We start from the raw sequence: 18825 nt of genomic DNA on the forward strand, positions 1-18825 counted from the left end.
TGTGCTGTGTATCAGAGTCAGTTGTGTGTTTGCTGCTTGGATTCCTCTTTCTTGTGGCCTCAGAAGCAAGGCTGGGGTAAGAGCGGGGGGTGAGTAGACTGTAGTACACCTGCCTTTCTGTGAATACACGCAACTTGTGCTGGAGGGCTGCTGCTGCTCACCTAGTCAGCTTTGTGTCCGGATTGTCACATTCTGAGGATTTCTAAGTTCTGGTCTTCTCTCACAGCCCCTTCTCCAGTTATAAGAACCATGGCTCAGCTGAGGCATTAATATGAGAATGGTTAATATGGGGAGGGGAAGATTTATCCCCGTGTTAGTTCCCTGGCATTTAAGATAGCTTAGATTGGGCCGGCGCCGCGGCTCACTAGGCTAATCCTCCGCCTAGTGGCGCCGGCACACCAGGTTCTAGTCCGGGTTGGGGCGCCGGATTCTGTCCCGGTTGCCCCTCTTCCAGGCCAGCTCTCTGCTGTGGCCAGGGAGTGCAGTGGAGGATGGCCCAGGTGCTTGGGCCCTGCACCCCATGGGAGACCAGGAAAAGCACCTGGCTCCTGGCTCCTGCCATTGGATCAGCGCGGTGCGCCGGCCGCAGCGCGCCGGCCGCGGCGGCCATTGGAGGGTGAACCAATGGCAAAGGAAGACCTTTGTCTCTGTCTCTCTCTCTCACTGTCCACTCTGCCTGTCAAAAAAAAAAAAAAAGCTTAGATTATTCAAAGTGCATCACAACTTGACAATTAGAATAATAATACAGGACCATGAATGATACATAGTAGAGTGGCATACTGAAAATTTTGAAATCCACAAAAGCTGTCTTCAAAAAGTTCATGGAAATAGGCTTGCGTTATGGTATAGTGGGTTAAATCACCATCTGTGATGCTGGTGCCAGTTTATGTCCCAGCTGCTCCACTTCTGATCCAGCTCCCTGCTAATGTGCCTAGGAAAGCAGAGGAAGTTGGCCCAAGTGCTTGGGCCCATGCCACCCATGGGAGACCCAGAAGATGCTCTTGGCTTCGGCCTGGCCCAGCCCCAGCCATGAACTGCCATCTGGGGTGTGAACCACTGGATGGAAGATCGCTGGTTCTGTCTCTCCCTTTCTGTTTGTAACTCTGCCTTTCAAAGCAAGGAAGGCAAGGAACCTTCCAAAAAAAGACTTCATGGAAAAATTTTTCCCTTCTAAAATATGCATGGATTTCAAAGTCTTTGTAGACTAAAGTTGCTTTTTTTTTTTTTTTTTTTTTTTTTTTTAAGATTTATTTATTTGTTTGAAAGGTAGAGTTACCGAGAGGCAGAGGAAGAGAGAGAGGGAGATCCTTCATCCGCTGGTTCACTCTCCAGATGGCCACAACTACTGGAGCTGTAGCGATCTGAAACTAGGAGTCAGTAGCTTCTTCTGGGTCTCCCTTGCAGGTACAGGGGCCCAAGCCTTTGGGCCATCTTTTACTGCTTTCCCAGGCTGTAGTGGGCAGCTGGATCAGAAGCAGAGCAGCCGGTACTCAAACAGGTACCCATATGGGATGCCGGCCATGCAGGCTGCGGCTTTATCTACTATGCCACAGCGCTAGCCCTTAAAGTAATTTTTTCTTTCTATATTCCACAGACTTTTTGAAGTCCCTTGGTATTCAGGTCATAGGTCTTACTCTGTTGTTAAAATTGAGCCACAAATTTAGTTTTCATCTTTGTTGTAGTCAAAGAGAACGTAATCAGGACCCAGATTTCTATTGTACATAAGAAGACACCAGTACTACACATGGGAAAAAGCTGATTACTGCCATTACCAAATTGGCTTCCTTCCATATATTTATAATTTTCATGTACATGTTATGATTCTTAAGGCCACTTTCCCCCCTAGACTCAAAAGCCTCTGACAGTTGTGTGAAATATAACAAGATGTGTTTTGGAGGCTGTCGCCGCGGCTCACTAGGCTAATCCTCCGCCTAGCGGCGCCGGCACACCGGGTTCTAGTCCCGGTCGGGGCGCCGGATTCTGTCCTGGTTGCCCCTCTTCCAGGCCAGCTCTCTGCTGTGGCCAGGGAGTGCAGTGGAGGATGGCCCAAGTGCTTGGGCCCTGCACCCCATGGGAGACCAGGAAAAGCACCTGGCTCCTGGCTCCTGCCATCGGATCAGCGCGGTGTGCCGGCCACAGCGCGCCGGCCGCGGCGGCCATTGGAGGGTGAACCAACGGCAAAGGAAGACCTTTCTCTCTGTCTCTCTCGCTCACTGTCCACTCTGCCTGTCAAAAAATAAAAATTAAAAAAAAAAAAAAAGATGTGTTTTGGCCTATTTACATCCAGTAGAAAGTGCTCAGACTTTGAATTAGCTAATCTTACCCCAAGCCCCAACTCTCTCTCCTTTTAGTTTGCTTCTCAATAGACTAGTTGTTTTAGTCCTGTAAGCCTGTGTTTTCTCCTATGCAAGGGGCTATTCTTACCCAATTTTGCAGAAGTGTAATGAGGTTGAAGAGATTTATACAAAATACCTAGTAGGTGCTCAAATAAACAGCAACTGTTGTAAATGCAGGAAACAGCCTAGATTTATTGAACCCATCGCATGACCACTATTGGCCAACATTATAGATCTGAGTTTTGAACAATTATTTTTTAAGTCAGTATGAATATCACTTATAAATTATATACCCAGTAGTATTAAATGCGGTAACATAGTGCTTAGCATATAATAAGTGTTCAGTAAATGATGCTGATTACTCTTTCTGTGCGATTGTGTCTTCTAACATAGTTTGGTTGCATAGTTGCTGCTTGGATTCTTCTTTCTTCTGGTCTCAGAAGCAAGGATGGGGTAAGAAGTTATATAAACGAGTTAGAATGGACATTTTATGGGAAATTCAGTCTTATGGGAGACAGGCCTGTCCTTATGGAGGAGATGAAGACTGGTCATCTAGCCTTTAGCGTCACCATTCTAGTCCACACTACACCATAGATTCCAGAAAGGAACTCACCAAATGTGAGTGTGACAAGAAGCAGACATCCAGATACTCATTCTTGATTCTTTCATTACCTGGGTGATCTGGAAAAGTTAAATTCCATTCTCTAGTTGCAAAAACACTTGGTCAAAATATTTGCAAAAATGAAAAATGCCATGATTATTTGGACCACATTTCCCGTGAGCAATCGCATGTTCAGCTGGCATCGCACGTCCAGTCTTCCCTGTCAGTTCACCCTGCAACCTGCCTGTGGTTAGCACCTTGGATTGGTACCCTCAGACAGGTGCTGTAACTCAGAGGGTAGGTTTGTCTTCTTGTGTGGTGGTCAGCACCGAAGGCTTACTGTGGTAATGGCCATGCCTTTGTGTTCACAGATCTTCATACTTTTGGGATTAGTCTGGAGGAAATGCCTGCTGTGTCTGAACTGTGCTCAACATAACATTTCAGGGTGAAAACAGCAACTTTATTGTTCTATTGTAGATGCCGAAAGCTGGACTGGAATGACCCACTGTTAGCTGAATAGTTCTTGTCTGAGCCTCAGCTTCCTTCAGAGTGTAGGAATTACAGGGCCTTTGGCAGGGGTTCCTAGTGGGGTCAAATAGTGTGGGCAGGTGGTCTGTACATTTTCACTCCCACTCCATGTCCAGCCCGGTGGCTCCCTCTTCAGCCTTTCTCAGAAGTCCTCTCCCCTTTGTCCTCTCCTGTCTTCCTCTCTCCCCTTCAACTTCTCTCTCCTGTGCCTCTCCCCGTGACGCTTTGGTCAACTAAGGGAATTATATTATCACAGATTGAGTAAACAATACTGTATTCAAATAAATTTGTTTCCTTATACAAAGTAAGTCCTTTCAATACATGCTGTCCTGAATCACAATTTTTGGGTGATTGGCAACTTGAAGCCATTACAGAATACCTTAATTGTGAGATTTGACTAATAGTTTATGCGTTATGCATTGAATACAAGGACTGCTAGCTTCGTCCTGTAGTTAATCTCTGAAAGTTAAATATGCACTGTATATTTAGTTCAGGAAAAAGCACTTAAACTGTTTCTGAGGGTAATCATTAATTTGATTAGTGAAAAGTCCACAGTGGTTTCCTGTTGTTTCTTCCTACTGTCTTAAATGTCAGTACTTCAGAATTGTTTTTTAAGCAAAGTTTCATTTCTTGTTCCCAGATGGAGATAACAGCCTCTTTCTATGGATTATTGATTACTGGCATAAAAAGATCTTTGCACATTGTAATTTGCTGAAAAGAGAGGTTTGGGTATTTATCATGTGTCAGTAAAGGTATTCCATATCTGTCTTGACAAGATAATTAAGTAAAATTGCACATCAGGCAAACTGAATTGTAGGCAGGGGAGAAAAAGTATGTGGGCAATGGGGAAGGTAATGTTGATTGTGAAAGACAATACTCAGAATCCAGACAGACATAGAGGAACTCAACTCTTACATTTAGTCATTGTCCATTCTGTGGATGAGTCCATCATGAACACTGTTTATCAGGGAGTTAGGAATGAGATGTTGACAGAACTCTTTCCGATGATTGCTGCTAGGAGAGAGAACTAATAACCACATTACAGAAAGAATCCTGTTTTTGAAGTAGTGGTTGTAAGGGTGCTTGCGCTTCATGAATCCATGATTGCTTTGTGATGTGGGGAACAAATGTACGTTTGGAATCTAGATAGATCTCAGTGCCTACTCTGGAACAAGTCACTCACCTCTCTGAATGGTAGTTTCTCATCTGTAAGTTGATAGTGATCCAGCCTTAACTTACTTAGCATGGTAATTAGCATAATCAATACAAGTTTGTTTTCCCATCTGCAAATCTTTGTCATTAAGACTCATCTTAATGGTGTTAACCTGTACATTTGCCTCTTCACTACATTGTTTTCAAGTTTGATTTTGCAAATTCTGAAGGAATATCAGAAATTCTGAGTCACTCCTATACCACCATGTGTTTACTTTCTTTCTTTCTTTCTTTTTTTTTTTTTTTTTTAATTTTTTGACAGGCAGAGTGGACAGTGAGCGAGAGAGACAGAGAGAAAGGTCTTCCTTTGCCATTGGTTCACCCTCCAATGGCCGCCGCGGCCGGCGCGCTGCGGCCGGCACACCGCGCTGATCCAATGGCAGGAGCCAGGAGCCAGGTGCTTTTCCTGGTCTCCCATGGGGTGCAGGGCCCAAGCACTTGGGCCATCCTCCACTGCACTCCCTGGCCACAGCAGAGAGCTGGCCTGGAAGAGGGGCAACCGGGACAGAATCCGTCGCCCCGACCGGGACTAGAACCCGGTGTGCCGGCGCCACTAGGCGGAGGATTAGCCTAGTGAGCCGTGGCACCGGCCCATGTGTTTACTTTCTTTAAGAGATACAGTTGCATTCTTTAAATAATGAGACATTGAAGAATATTTTCCAAGCAACTAACCCTTTATACTTGCTGTTCCTTGTAGAGGCTTTGTGCTTTCTTGCCTTGATAATTTGGTTCACATTATTTCTGCTTTATTCCTTTCTACAATACCAGCCTCCAGTAAGTTTCCCCCCCTGCCCCTTACATTATCATTGAGTTCTACTGCCTCTGAAGTCATAGCTTTTAGTGACCTTACTGTTAGTTGAAATGTATTTGTGCTCTTTGTCAGCCCATACTATTGTTTTGTTTCCTTGTTTTTGTTTTTGTTTGTTTTTTTTTTTTTTTTTTTTTTTTTTTTTGACAGGCAGAGTGGACAGTGAGAGAGAGAGAGACAGAGAGAAAGGTCTTCCTTTTGCCGTTGGTTCACCCTCCAATGGCCGCTGCTGCCGGCACGCTGCGGCCAGCGCATTGCGCTGATCCGAAGCCAGGAGCCAGGTGCTTCTCCTGGTCTCCCATGCGGGTGCAGGGCCCAAGGACTTGGGCCATCCTCCACTGCACTCCCGGGCCATAGCAGAGAATGGGCCTGGAAGAGGAGCAACCGGGACAGAATCTGGTGCCCTGACTGGGATTAGAACCCGGCATGCTGGCGCCGCAAGGTGGAGGATTATCCTATTGAGCCATGGCGCTGGCTACTATTGTTTTGCGTGGTTATTTAACTCTGAGTATTTGCAACTCAGCTATGCTTTCAAACCTGGATGAGAGTTCTATGCTGTTAATCTTTGCAACTGCCCCAGTGCTGAGCATGGTGCTTGATATGGAGGGGAAACCCAATTTTTTACTTATCTGCTGTTTGGCATTTATATATATATATGTGTGTGTGTGTGTGTTGAAAGTTTTTCTTTGTATCACATAATGGTCCTTGGAATTGAGAAACTAAAGATAAAGAAGATGTAATACAATGTATGGCATTAAGCAGCATTTAGTCTGGGAGTCAGATGGGATAATAAGTAGTTAAACTATGTTATTAATATAGAGTAAAAGGATATCTAGTAAGTGCCAGTAGTTGGAGGAGGCAGTGAGGGAAATTTTTATAGACTGGGGACATACTTACAAAGAAGGATATTTTTGTTAATGTTTGAACTCTGTGTTAATGGAAAAAGAAGATTTCTCTTGTAGTGAAAAATAAAAAAATCATTTTATTGTAATTTACTTGATATTTTGGTTTGGAGATTTTCCTTATTATCCAAAGTAATATCTCATTCTCAGAAAAGTTTTAAAACTCTCTTAATAATATCTTTATCTACATAAACCAAAAGCATGTATGTTTTGACACTTTCTAAAGTGATATTTATGCTAAATAGTATATCATTTTTCAGAGGAGTAACTAAAGTCTTATGAACCCAAATTTGATGAATCGGAAGTTCTCATTTCCTGCCCCCAGTGTTTTTATTGCTGTCTGAGAGCCCGGGAAGCTGGGCATTTCTTTCAGTGTGGGGCTATCTCTTCAAGTTAAGCAGTGTGGGACTCACAGTTCAGTGGCTTTTCACTGAATCAGAGACTTCTGTCCAGGAAGCACAGAACAGAACGAAACACTTCCCTTCCTTCTAGGTAAATCACAAATTAACCAAACATGATAGTTCAACCTTTCATGACTTTCAAAAATTACATTCCAAAGATGTCTATATTGGGATGAAGGTAGTAAGATACGTTTTATTCAAGTGCCATTATAACAGATAATGCAAGTGAAAGTGTGATTACTTTTTGTTTCCTATTTTAACTTCATTGTAACACAGTATCAAATTTGAGTCTATTGAGTATCAGCTCCAGACTCCTGGATGTAAAACTTAGGCCTAAAATTTTGTGTTTTATTCCCTTTACCATTTCCTGAATTCCTGATATAAAAAGATGGCTTACATTTTTATAAAGAAGTACACATTTTAAGCTTTTCTTGTGAGATGAAGAAATGATTTATGATGGGAGTGGACAGATCTGGACTAATTTCCTAGCTGGGAAGCATCGAGCAGCTCTCCCAGCTGCAGTAATGTCTGCTTCACAGATGTGCTGTAGGCCCACAGGAGGTGACATGAAAGTTGTGTAGTGCAGTTATGGGTCCTGGCACCTGTTTGTTTCCCTTTTTATAAGCTAACTGAGAACTGGTGGTTTACTGTCTTTGATTAAGCATGAAGAGGGACCTATGAGAAATACTCTTTCTTACTGGGCTTAAAATAGTTCTTTTGCTAATAAAGGCAATAAATCTTAGCAGAGTTTTTTTGACTCTTAATTTCAGTTTGTCCACAGTAGAAATTGAAAAGCGAGCCCAAGCCCTTCATCTCTTTGAGACTTTGAAGACGGATCCTGAAAGCTTCCACACACACATGGTCAAATACATTTATCCCACTATTGGTGGCTTTGATCACGAAAGACTGCTGTATTATTTCACTCTCCTGGAAAATTATGGCTGTGCAGATTTTGGGAAATCTGCCATCAAACCAGAAACCCACATTCGACTCTTGAAGAAATTTAAGGTAGTTGCTTCAGGTAGGACGATCATTTCTTTGCTCAAACTCATCTTTTTTGAAAGTCTAGGGTTTAATTTTCTAAAAGCCATCATGTGTATGCATGTGACACAGAAAGTTGAAGCAAATTCATTTTAGTTATTGTCTTTCCAACTCCTTTACTCACTGTTGAGGAAATTAAGCATTAGCAAAAACAAGAAGCCCATTGCAAGGCACACAATGCCCTATGGTCCACCTAGTACTGAAAATCCAAAGTCTTAGATGCTGCCTCGGAGACTTTCCCCCATCCCACTGGTTATGTTATATTTAAGTTGTATTAATATCATAGTGTGTTATGTATGTAAAATATATAAAATGCATATATATATGGATATATGACAAGGCTTTACAGAAGATAGTCTGGCAGAATTTCGTGTCATTCGAGCCCATATGTTTAAAACGTGTAAGGAGAACATGAAATAAGAGCATTTGAATCATTGATAAATGGTGGAAATCTTTAGAATGGTATCTCTATGCTCACAGCTAAGAAATTAAATACTTTAATACCTCTTGAATATTCATGATGCTTTGTAATATATAAGATACTTTCAAGTCTGCGTTAAATTGATACTAGGAATTGTGAGAATTTATTTCAATTCATCAGTTGGTTACTGAATAATCAAATTAGACCCTGGGGTAGACACAGAAGAGCAGGAATCAGATTCATTCCCTGCCTTCAGGTAGCTGGTGAAATGCCAGGTAAATAACAAATTAATGTAATGCAATTTGGTGAGTGTATTGGTAGAGGAAAATGTTGGTGTTCTGGGGAACTGAGAGGCAAGGAGATATTGCCACCTCCAGTGTACACATGAGAAAACTGAGGCACACAAAAGTTGGGTGACCTGTATGGGATTACACAATTGAATAATTTTCAGGTTGGAACTAGAATTCAAGTCTTCTGATCCATTCCACTGAAAACCTGAACTGTCCACTACTACCAAGTTGATGAGTACTCTTAGTCAGCCATGAAGTGGGCTCTGTGTGTGTTTGAAGGCACCTGGGTGAAGGTTTACACTGGAGTGCCACTTCCATGTTTCCTCTGTTCTCTTCTTTCTGATAGGCCTCAATTACAAAAAGCTGACGGATGAAAATCTGAGTCCCCTTGAAGCCCTGGAGCCAGTTCTTTCAAGTCAAAACATCTTATCTATTTCCAAACTTGTTCCCAAAATCCCTGAAAAGGATGGACGGATGCTTTCCCCCAGCTCTCTCTACACCATCTGGTTGCAGAAGTTGTTCTGGACTGGAGACCCTCACCTAATTAAGCAAGTCCCAGAGTCCTCACCGGAATGGCTCCATGCCTGCGACGTCTGCATGAAGTACTTTGATCGCCTCCACCCGGCTGACCTCATTACTGTTGTGGATGCCATGACATTTTCTCCTAAAGCTGTGGCCAAGGTAACCAAGAAAGTAGTTTAAAGTAAATTGAGCACTTTAGAAGAAATTAAAATTGCTTTTCAGTTCTGTAGATTTTGTTTTTATTTCTTTTTTGAAATAGAAAATACTTGTAATTATTTGTTTGGCTTTTTTTTTTTAGTGAGTATGAAGTGTTTTAATTAGAAAATCAGTTTCCTCTGTTGCATATTTACAAATGGTCTCTCTGACATGCTTCTTCATTTTTTTAAGATTTCTTTATTTGAAAGGCAGAGTGACAGAGACAGACAGAAAAAAAAGATCTTTTATCTGTTGGTTCACTTCCCAAATGATCACAATGGCTGCAGCTAATCCAGGCTGAAGCAAGGAACCCAAAAATCCATCCGGGTCTCCTATGTCGGTGACAAGGGCCCAAGTACTTGTACGATCTTCTGCTGTTTTCCCAAGTAAGTTAGCTGGGATAAGGATTGGCAGACACACAGCTGAGATTCCAATCAGTGCTGGAGGTGACATGCAGGTGTTGCAAGGAACCATTTAACCACTGCACTGCAGCACTGTCCCCTGACATGTTTCTTGTAATTGACGTGTACATTTGATGCTTGCTGTAGTTCTCACAGTTTGCTGATTTAAGGTAAATATCACCTCCTTTTCTTTCCAGCTGCCTGTGTGAAGGAACTCTGGTGTCCGAACCTGCATTTGGACCCAGGCTAACACCTGAGCTGTTGTTACATTGAGCCCTTAAAAACTTTGGCATGAACATCATCCAGCATACAACCTGGTGATGGGATTGTCTCGGGGAGTACACGCCCCATTGTCCTGTGTCTACCGCATGCTTGGATCTGAGCCCTTTGACTGGATCCGAATCCTAATTCCTCAACTAGGTGTAATTTCACTCGGAATGGATAATGTGGAACTTTCTCGTCCCCTTTCTATCCTCCACCCAAACCATACTGCTCTCAAAAGCAGGTTTCTTACTGCACAGACCCGGGACAATATCTCTCTTGAAAAATCTCATGGCTCACTTGGTTGGTCCTCCACCTGCGGCACCAGCATCCCATATGGGTGCCAGGTTCTAGTTCTGGTTGCTCCTCTTCCAGTCCAGCTCTCTGCTGTGGCCCGGGAGGGCAGTGGAGGATGGCCCGAGTGCTTGGGCCCCTTCACCCGCATGGGAGACCAGGAGGAAACACCTGGCTCCTGGCTTCGGATCAGCATAGCTCCGACCGTGGCAGCCATTTGGGGAGTGAACCAACGGAAGGAAGACCTTTCTCTCTGTCTCTCTCTCTCACTGTCTAACTCTATCAGTCTAAATAAATAAATAAATAAATAAATAAATCTCTGGCCTTTTGTCTCAGCTGCTGAATTGTGTGGCCTTAGGAATGCCCTTTTTATCTTCTTTTGCCATCTCTGGTGCTGTCTTCCACAAAATCAGCGAGTCTGCCCAGCCCTCTATCGCCAATGGTTTTATTCTAGTTGATTCTATTCTGAAGATGAAGTAGTTATAAAGAATTGCCAATAGTTTTGTTTGGGGATTGGTACAGGGATAGGTTCAGAAATCTTTCAAGAGTACTACTTTTAACCAACTCAGATGAATAATTGTGGATAATTCATTTTCTATTGCTATAACTCAAGTAATTTGTCTAATAATTTTATTTTCAGTTTTGTAACCACTGCTATAAAAAGGAGTTGAAATCATTTTTTTTTTGTTTCTAAGGAAGAAAATAAGGATGATTTTAAAGGAATGGTATAGTATGTTTGAAAAGAGTGTAAGTTTAACTATATGTGAACCTTGATATTTCCACCTGCCAGTTATGTGGTTTAGTCTCAGCAATCTGCTAGAGAAAAGGGGCTGTGGCTGAGTAATCTCTGAGGTAGATACTACTATTAGACCAGTTTATAGGTGAGAAAACAGGCTCAGCCCAGTTAAGCTGGTAATAGAGGAGCCACCATTTCAACTCCAGGAGACTTACCCAGGACCTTCTCTCTCAGCCACTGGGCTGACCTGCTTCCAGGAAGTTGTAGAAAAGAAGTAGCGGTAGTCAAGGGACCGGAGCCAGTCTAGAGACCCAGAGGGACAGGATGACTATGGAGTCCCGGAGGAACAGCTTGTTCTGTGCTGTTTGCAGAGGATGGCGGAGTCTAAAATAAGAAAGGCTAGGCTGGAAGATGGTAACCTGGTAACGTATGCGAAGGGACCGAGCCCAGTGGGCAGTTTATAATCCAAGGAAATGGCTGCTGAGCTGGGGACCGTGACCCAGCTGAAGGTGTGTAGAGTGATCAGCCAGAAGGTGGAGAAGGCTTCCTTCTGCAGCAGTCTATAGCCCCACTCTAGGCTGACGGAGGTTTGAGATGTTTTAGGGGAGAGCAGGAAGGTTGAGTCAAGGCTGTGTGCTGATTGTGGACTTGTACATGGAGGTGATCAGACAGATGGAGACTTTCTAAGGGCAACTGTTTATTCATGATTAAACTTCGGAATTGAATGTAGAGATTCACTGGAAGTTTTTAATATAATTGATGATATTTTAAGTCAGGTTATTTTAAATTTTAAATTATAGCATATCCCCACCACCTTAGGTTCCCAAGTTTATGCTTTTAATTTGTTCTCCAACTGTCAAAAACTGTGTGGCAAATTGTGCACACGTGTGTACTTTAAAGATTCATTCAGTTCACTTCTGAATTGCTGTCTTTTAAACTTAGAGGGTATAATTCAAGCATAGCAGCTTAACCTGCTGTGCCACAGTGCCAGTCCCAATCTTGTACTTCAGTCTAGCTACAATACTTTTTCTCACTTTATAAATTTACAAGGTTTTAATTTTCCATTAAGAGAGGAAATGTGTAATATTTAGATTATCTGCATGATTGATATATATATATGTATATATGAGAGGGAGAGAGAAAGAATACAAAAAAAAAAAAAAAAACGCAACAAAATGAAACTCAACTGCACATGTCACAAGACACATTTGGAAGAGAACTCGCAGCTGGATTTGTCCAAAGTTGCAAAACACCAGGTGTTTCCACAGCTTGTACATGATGTTAAAAATGTAAAATAAGTGTGTATTGTTCATACAGTGTGCAGTTTACAGATGTGGATCCACATTTAATTCAGAACCAGATTTTTGAAAATAACTGGTAAGCTAATTCTAGAGTCTGTAACAAGAACGATAGGTCTTCAGGTAGTAGAATTCTGAAGCAGTGTCCCCAGGGTTTGAATGGAGTACCCAATCTATGGTACAACATACCTGAGAAAGATTGTTTGCCCTCATGTTAATTGTCATTCAGTTGCCATTTGTGTTAGAAGAATACTCAGAAATTTTGTGTAAAATTTACAGAAAAATTAAGTCATGTAAGCAGAGACTGAATTTACAAAACATTACAAAAATTGTTTGAAAGGCAGAATGACACGGAGAGTCAGAGTTGGAGATCTTCCAGCTGCTTGTTCACTCCCACAAAGCCACATACCGCTGGCTGAGCCATGCCGAAGTCAATATCCAGGAACTCCATCTGGGTCTCCCACATGGGTGGCAGTGGCCCAACCACTCGGGCTGTCCTCCACTGCCTTCTCAGGTACATCCGCAGGGAGCTGGATCTGAAGTGGAGCAGCCAGGACTCCAACTAGCACTCTGATATGGGATGCTGGTGTTACAAGTGGCAGCTTAACTTGCTGTGCCACAGTGCCTGCCCCCTCATGACATTTGAGGTAATGAGTATGTAGGAGGGGAAAGGATGCAGATGTTGAATTCTAAGTTGTTTTGTTTTGGTGGGGTCAGATTAGGGTTGTTCTCCTATTGCCTGTCTAATTCGGCAATTGGAGACTTTTTTTTTTTTTTTTTTTTTGGCAGGCAGAGTGGACAGTGAGAGAGAGACAGAGAGAAAGGTCTTCCTTTTGCCGTCGGTTCACCCTCCAATGGCCGCTGTGGCCGGCAGCGCACTGATCCGAAGCCAGGAGCCAGGTGCTTCTCCTGGTCTCCCATGCGGGTGCAGGGCCCAAGCACTTGGGCCATCCTCCACTGCACTCCAGGGCCATAGAGACATTTTTATAGAAAGAACAGAGAGCAAATTTGTACATTTGGAATTCCAGGACGGGGGCTAGCATTGTGGCACAGCAGGTTAAACTGGTGCTTCGAACACCATCTCTCATCCCCATATCACAGTGCCTGTTTGGCTGCTCCACATGTGATCCAGCTCCGTGCTAGTGTGCCTGGGGAAGCACATCAGATGGACCAAGTACTTGGGCCCTTTTGGAGTTTCCTGGCTCCTGGCTTTGGCCTGGCATAATCTTAGCCCTGTGACCTTTTGGGGAGTGGACTCAGTGGATGGAAGATTTTCTGTTTCTCTGTGTCACTTTCAAGTAAGTAAACATTTGAGGGGAAAAAAAAGCCCCATGTGATCACAGAATTTAAAAAGGCCTCTAGACTCTTTGCAGGTGCTTCTTGGCCTGGAACTGAAAAGGCTTTTGCCACTTTCTTCCCGGGGTACCCCTCAGGTACCCTGTGTTCTACTTTCCTCCATTTCTGATTCATTGTGATTGTAAACTGTTGTTTCTGATGGGACCAGGTAGTTTCTTTTGGGTTGGGACAGAAAAATCAGGGAGAATCTCTCATGTAGTATGACCTTCAAACATCATTCTTTCTGGTAATGCAGCCACCATTATTTTTACTTTCACCCACCCTCCCTCCTTGTGATTCCCACTCATTTTCTTTTTCTGCCTTCCGGCGCTAAGGAAACAGTATAAGGGCATCTCTGTTTCATATTATGATTGTTCAAATTCTTGAAGTAAGCTACTGTTTCCTTCCATACTATTATCTAAACTTTTTGACATAAAGATCTAGAAGAGTAAATCTACCTTAACAACCATGTTTTAATGTAAAAATAAAATAAGTTGCCTAAGTGTGAGCCTCAGTCAGAAGCTTCATTGCAGCTGTAACTTCAGGGCCTCTGCAGGGCTTGTGCTGTCACTAAGGAAGGCAGTGTATCGTTCACCGTAATAAACAGTATCTGAAATCAGTGTAAAAGTGTTTAAATGATATGTATTACTTAATTGCATGGCATGATTATGACTTCCAGATGCATAAATGAAGTATATTTTATATGGGTTCAGGTTGAATCATGATGTATTTAGGCATTAGCTATATTCCATCATAGTATGAAAGCACTTCCAAAAGTGTGTTGAAAAACTAGAATTAAAATATCTTCACTTTGGTACATAATAGTTTTGAAAACCCATGTGTATCCATGGGTAATCTTTTCATAATATGAATTTTCCATGAACTTCCTCAGAATCCCTTGTTTTAGTGGTGATGTTTATCTTCAAACTATAAAAGATATGCTTGCAAATACTGAACATTAAGGTTTTTAAAAAAATTTACAGTAAGAAAATTTAAATCATTATAATGAGTAGTACATTTCTCATGAACTTGGAAATTTTTTGAGATACAGGAATAGTAATGCCTTTTATCTGTAGTTCCACATTTCCTAGTATAGTATAAAATAGATAGATACTCCAAAAGTGGTTGTTTAAATACTTAATATTGGGGCCTGCGCCGTGGCTCACTTGGTTAATCCTCTGCCTGCAGCACCGGCATCCCATATGGGCGCCCAGTTCTAGTCCGGTTGCTCCTCTTCCAGTCCAGCTCTCTGCTGTGGCCCAGGAGTGCAGTGGAGGATGGCCCAAGTCCTTGGGCCCTGCACCCACATGGGAGACCAGGAGGAAGTTACTGGCTCCTGGCTTTGGATCGGTGCAACGCTCCAGCCATGGCGGCCATTTGGGGTGTGAACCAACGGAAGGAAGACCTTTCTGTCTCTCTCTCTCACTGTCTAACTCTATCTGTCAAATAAAAAAAATTAATAAAAAAAAGTTAATTATTATCATATTGGGTGGTTTTCAAACTTTTGATGTCAGTATGCCTTAACATTCATGAAAACTATTGAGGACCCCAAAAAGATTTTGCTTATGTAGGTTTTACCTGCTGATATTTATCATTAGAGGTGAAAAATAAGAAATTAAAAAAATATTCATTTAAAACTAATAATAGACCTGTTATAGGTAGATATATATTGAATAATTTAATGAAAAATAACTATATTTCCAAGATAAACAATTAACAGAGTAGTAGCATTATTTACATTTACTATTTAGCTTAATAGAACATAGCTGTATTATCATATTTATTTCTGTTTTCAATATGTTGTTTTGGCTGATGTAGATGAAGAAGACCCAGCCTCACAGATATGAGGTTGGAAAGGAATGCCCTGAGCTTGTTTCTGTAGCTCTATAAGGCAGCAACAGAGTGGATACTGTAAGGAGACCAGGGAAGGTGGGAACACAGTGGCTTAATTATCAATAGAGACGATGCTGGGCGTGAGCAGTGTGGTGCAGCAGTTAAGCTGCCACATCCCATATTGGAGTCCCTGGTTCAAATCCTGACAGCTCATTTCAGATCCAGCTTTCTGCTGATGCATGTCCTGGGAGGCAGCAGATGATGGCTCAGGTACCTGAGTCCTTGAAACCCATGTGGGAAGCCCAGGTGGAGTTCCTGGCTCCTGGGTATTGCAGGCATATGTGGAGGGGACAATGGATAGAAGAGATATCTCTCTCTCTCTACCTTTCAAATAATTAAGCAGTTTTTAGAATAAAGGATATTTTAAGGGAAGATTATCTAGATAAAAGATTCTCAACATTTTTTCTTTTCCAGTGCAGAGTGGTAATGTGTTCCATCGTACTCAGCGGTTTACAACTGCAGTGAGTCACAAATGTCATTAGTGCCAAATATCCAAGTCTCAACAGCTGTGGTTTGTCTGTCAGTTGTTCTCCTTGTAAAAATGATGCTTTAGCTCATTGTTCAAACAATTGTATACTTCTTTGTGCAGTAAAGTACTTTATGCATAAGTTGCATATGTTCACAAAGAATGTCAAAACACTCAGTTGAACTTTTCCAGGATATCAGATCAGTCTGATTGTCTAGGGATTGATTAGGCCAGTCTCCCATCAAGAGGTTAACTGTATAGCATGTGTTTGCATTTGAAGAAAGAGAATTCACCCTTTCATACTGTGTCTTCCCTCAGAGATGGACTTGTTCTACTTATCCCTGTCTGAAGTCTCCATACCTTCCTGCCAAGTGCACAGACAGATCTGCAGAGTACACACACATTGTTAGAAGGGCTGAAGGGCTGCCTCCTATTAGTGCATCCAAAGAAGTGGCTCCTAGCTTAGTACTTCCCAGTAGAACTACAATGCAAACCACATTTGGGGCTTGAAATAATCTTGTTGGCATGTTAAAAAATAAAATAAGTTGTCCTAACATGATCAAAATAAAATTTCTTAAAGGTATACTTTATATGTTTTTTGTTTATTTTATTTAAGGTAAGCAAACTTCATGTATTTCATGTATATAAATTTAGGAACATAGTGATTCTTCCCACCCTACCTTCCCTCTCACCTGCATGCCCACCCTTCTTCCTCCTCCCTTTCTTATTCCCATTCTTATTTTTTACAAAGATCCATTTTAAGTTAACTTTCTACTTATAAGATTAATGCTACACTAAGTAAAGTATAAAGAAAAAAGAAAAAAAGCCATTGTTCCTCAACAGATGAGAGAAGGGCTGTTCAGAATCATTGCATTGCAAAGTGACAATTTTACTCCTATATATTACCTTTTAAGTGCTCTGTTAGTTACCAGAGATCAAAGAGAAAATATGGTATTTGTCTTTTGGTGACTGGCTTATTTCACTGAGTATAATGGATTCCAGATGCATCCATTTTGTTGCAAATGACAAGATTTCATTTTTTTTACCACTGTGTAGTACAAAATAGTGTATATATACCATAATTTCTGTATCCCATCAACAGCTGATGGACATCTGGGTTAATTCCATATTTTAGCTATTGTGAATTGAGCTGCAATAAATATGGGGGTGTAAATCACTCTTTCATATGCTGATTTCATTCCCCTTGGGCAAATTCCCAGGAGTGGGATGGCTGGGTCATATGGTAGGTCTATATTCAAATTTCTGAGCTGTCTCCATACTGTCTTCCACAGTGACTATACCAGTTTATATTCCCACCAGCAGTGGGTTAGGGTATCTTTTTCCCTACATCCTCTCCAGCATTTGTTGTTGATTTCTGTATGAGAGCTCTTCTAATGGGGGTGAGGTGAAACCTCATTGTGGTTCTGATTTGCATTTCCCTGATCCTGAGCATTTTTAAAATGTCTGTTGACCATTTGAATTTCCTCTTTTGAAAAATGCCTGTGCAAGTCCTTTGCCCATTTCTAAACTGAATTGTTTGTTTTGTTGTTATTGAGTTTCTTGAGCTCGTTAGAGATTCTGGATGTTAATCCTTTATCTGTTGCATAGTCTGCCAATATTTTCTCCCATTCTGTCTATTGCCTCTTCACTTTGTTGAGTGTTTCTTTTCCAGTGCAGAAGCTTCTCAGCTTGATGTAATCTTGTTTGTCAATTTTAGCTTTGAGTGCCTGTGCTTCTGCTTTTTTATGTTTATAACCAAGTGTATACATATCAACTCAAGTTCTAATTACTCTCAAATGCTCCGTAGTAACATGAACATAATAGACAGATTTGCTTTCCTGGAGCAAAAGCCTGAGCTTTCTCCATGAATGTTTACCACTGGAAGGACAAGAGTAGCATAAGAGTGTGATTTTGTTGCAGTCTGATAGTCTTCAGGGAGAGAGATAGGCATCTACATTCAGTTTCTTTTCCAAGTGTCATTTATCATTATTTCTCACCTGAAAAGAAGGAGATGAAAAGCAAGGTAGTACTTACCTTCTTGGGACCCACATGGGAAGCTTCTGTCTTTATGAGCCGAGGTGAGAACTCCAAAGAAAGAGAAAATGGTTCCTCCCTCACCACTGTACATGGCATACAATGTAATAGTAACAGCTGGTATTCATTGTTTACCTACGTACCAGGCACTGACTTGGCACTTTATCTCTAGTCATTGTCATAACAACCCTACAACATTGGTGTTGTAATCTCCATTGGGAGGTGTGTGACCCAAGATTGGAGGTTAAGCAGTTTATTTAAAATCAGGAGTAAGTTAGTTGTTGAGCCAGAGTTCCAGTCCTGGTCTGATCTACTCAGGTGTTAAAGGTCTTCAAGAAATGATCATTTATTTCTTCTTTAAACAGGCTCCTACTCTGTTCTGAGTCTACCTGTTCATTTATTGAATATATTTATTTATTTATTCTCTTACAAGTTATCCATATCCACCTGTTCATTTTGCCCTCCTTTCTGTAACAGCAGAAATGTAGCTGCTTCTACCTCAGCATGACTACTCTTTGTGTAATGGGTTAAAATACCATGTATCCTCCCAGACTTCTCATCTCCGTTTCTTCTTTACTTCTCAAATAACGTGAGTCTATGTGTTCTAATCACCTTCTCCTTGATATTATTTATTTTAATTGTTCCTCCTAAAAATATATTCAGTTGCTGAAGCAACATGAATTTATTGTCTTGCACTTCTGTAGATTGAATGTAAGACAAGGGTTTCACTGGGCTAAAATCGAAGGGTGATTAAGGTTGTGTTGCTCCCTGGAAGCTCCAGGGGAAAATCCACTTCTTTGTTTTTTCCAGTGTCTACAGGTTGCCCTCTTTCCTAAGATAATGGCCTCTC

The 18825-nt window shown here is 41.6% G+C and overlaps 1 protein-coding gene across 4 annotated transcripts in view; it reads left to right on the forward strand.

Annotated features, from left to right (window-relative positions):
- NBAS (NBAS subunit of NRZ tethering complex) overlaps positions 1-18825 on the forward strand; it is a 461789-nt gene that overhangs the window by 327093 nt on the left and 115871 nt on the right. For all 4 annotated transcript variants that reach the window (XM_070069748.1, XM_070069749.1, XM_070069751.1 and 1 more), the window contains exons 43-44: positions 7559-7809; positions 8887-9221. In XM_070069748.1, coding sequence (XP_069925849.1) covers positions 7559-7809; positions 8887-9221 — 586 coding nt within the window. The remainder of the gene's footprint in view (positions 1-7558; positions 7810-8886; positions 9222-18825) is intronic.

This window comes from Oryctolagus cuniculus, chromosome 2 (assembly GCF_964237555.1).
Source record: "Oryctolagus cuniculus chromosome 2, mOryCun1.1, whole genome shotgun sequence".
Taxonomy (NCBI): domain Eukaryota; kingdom Metazoa; phylum Chordata; class Mammalia; order Lagomorpha; family Leporidae; genus Oryctolagus; species Oryctolagus cuniculus.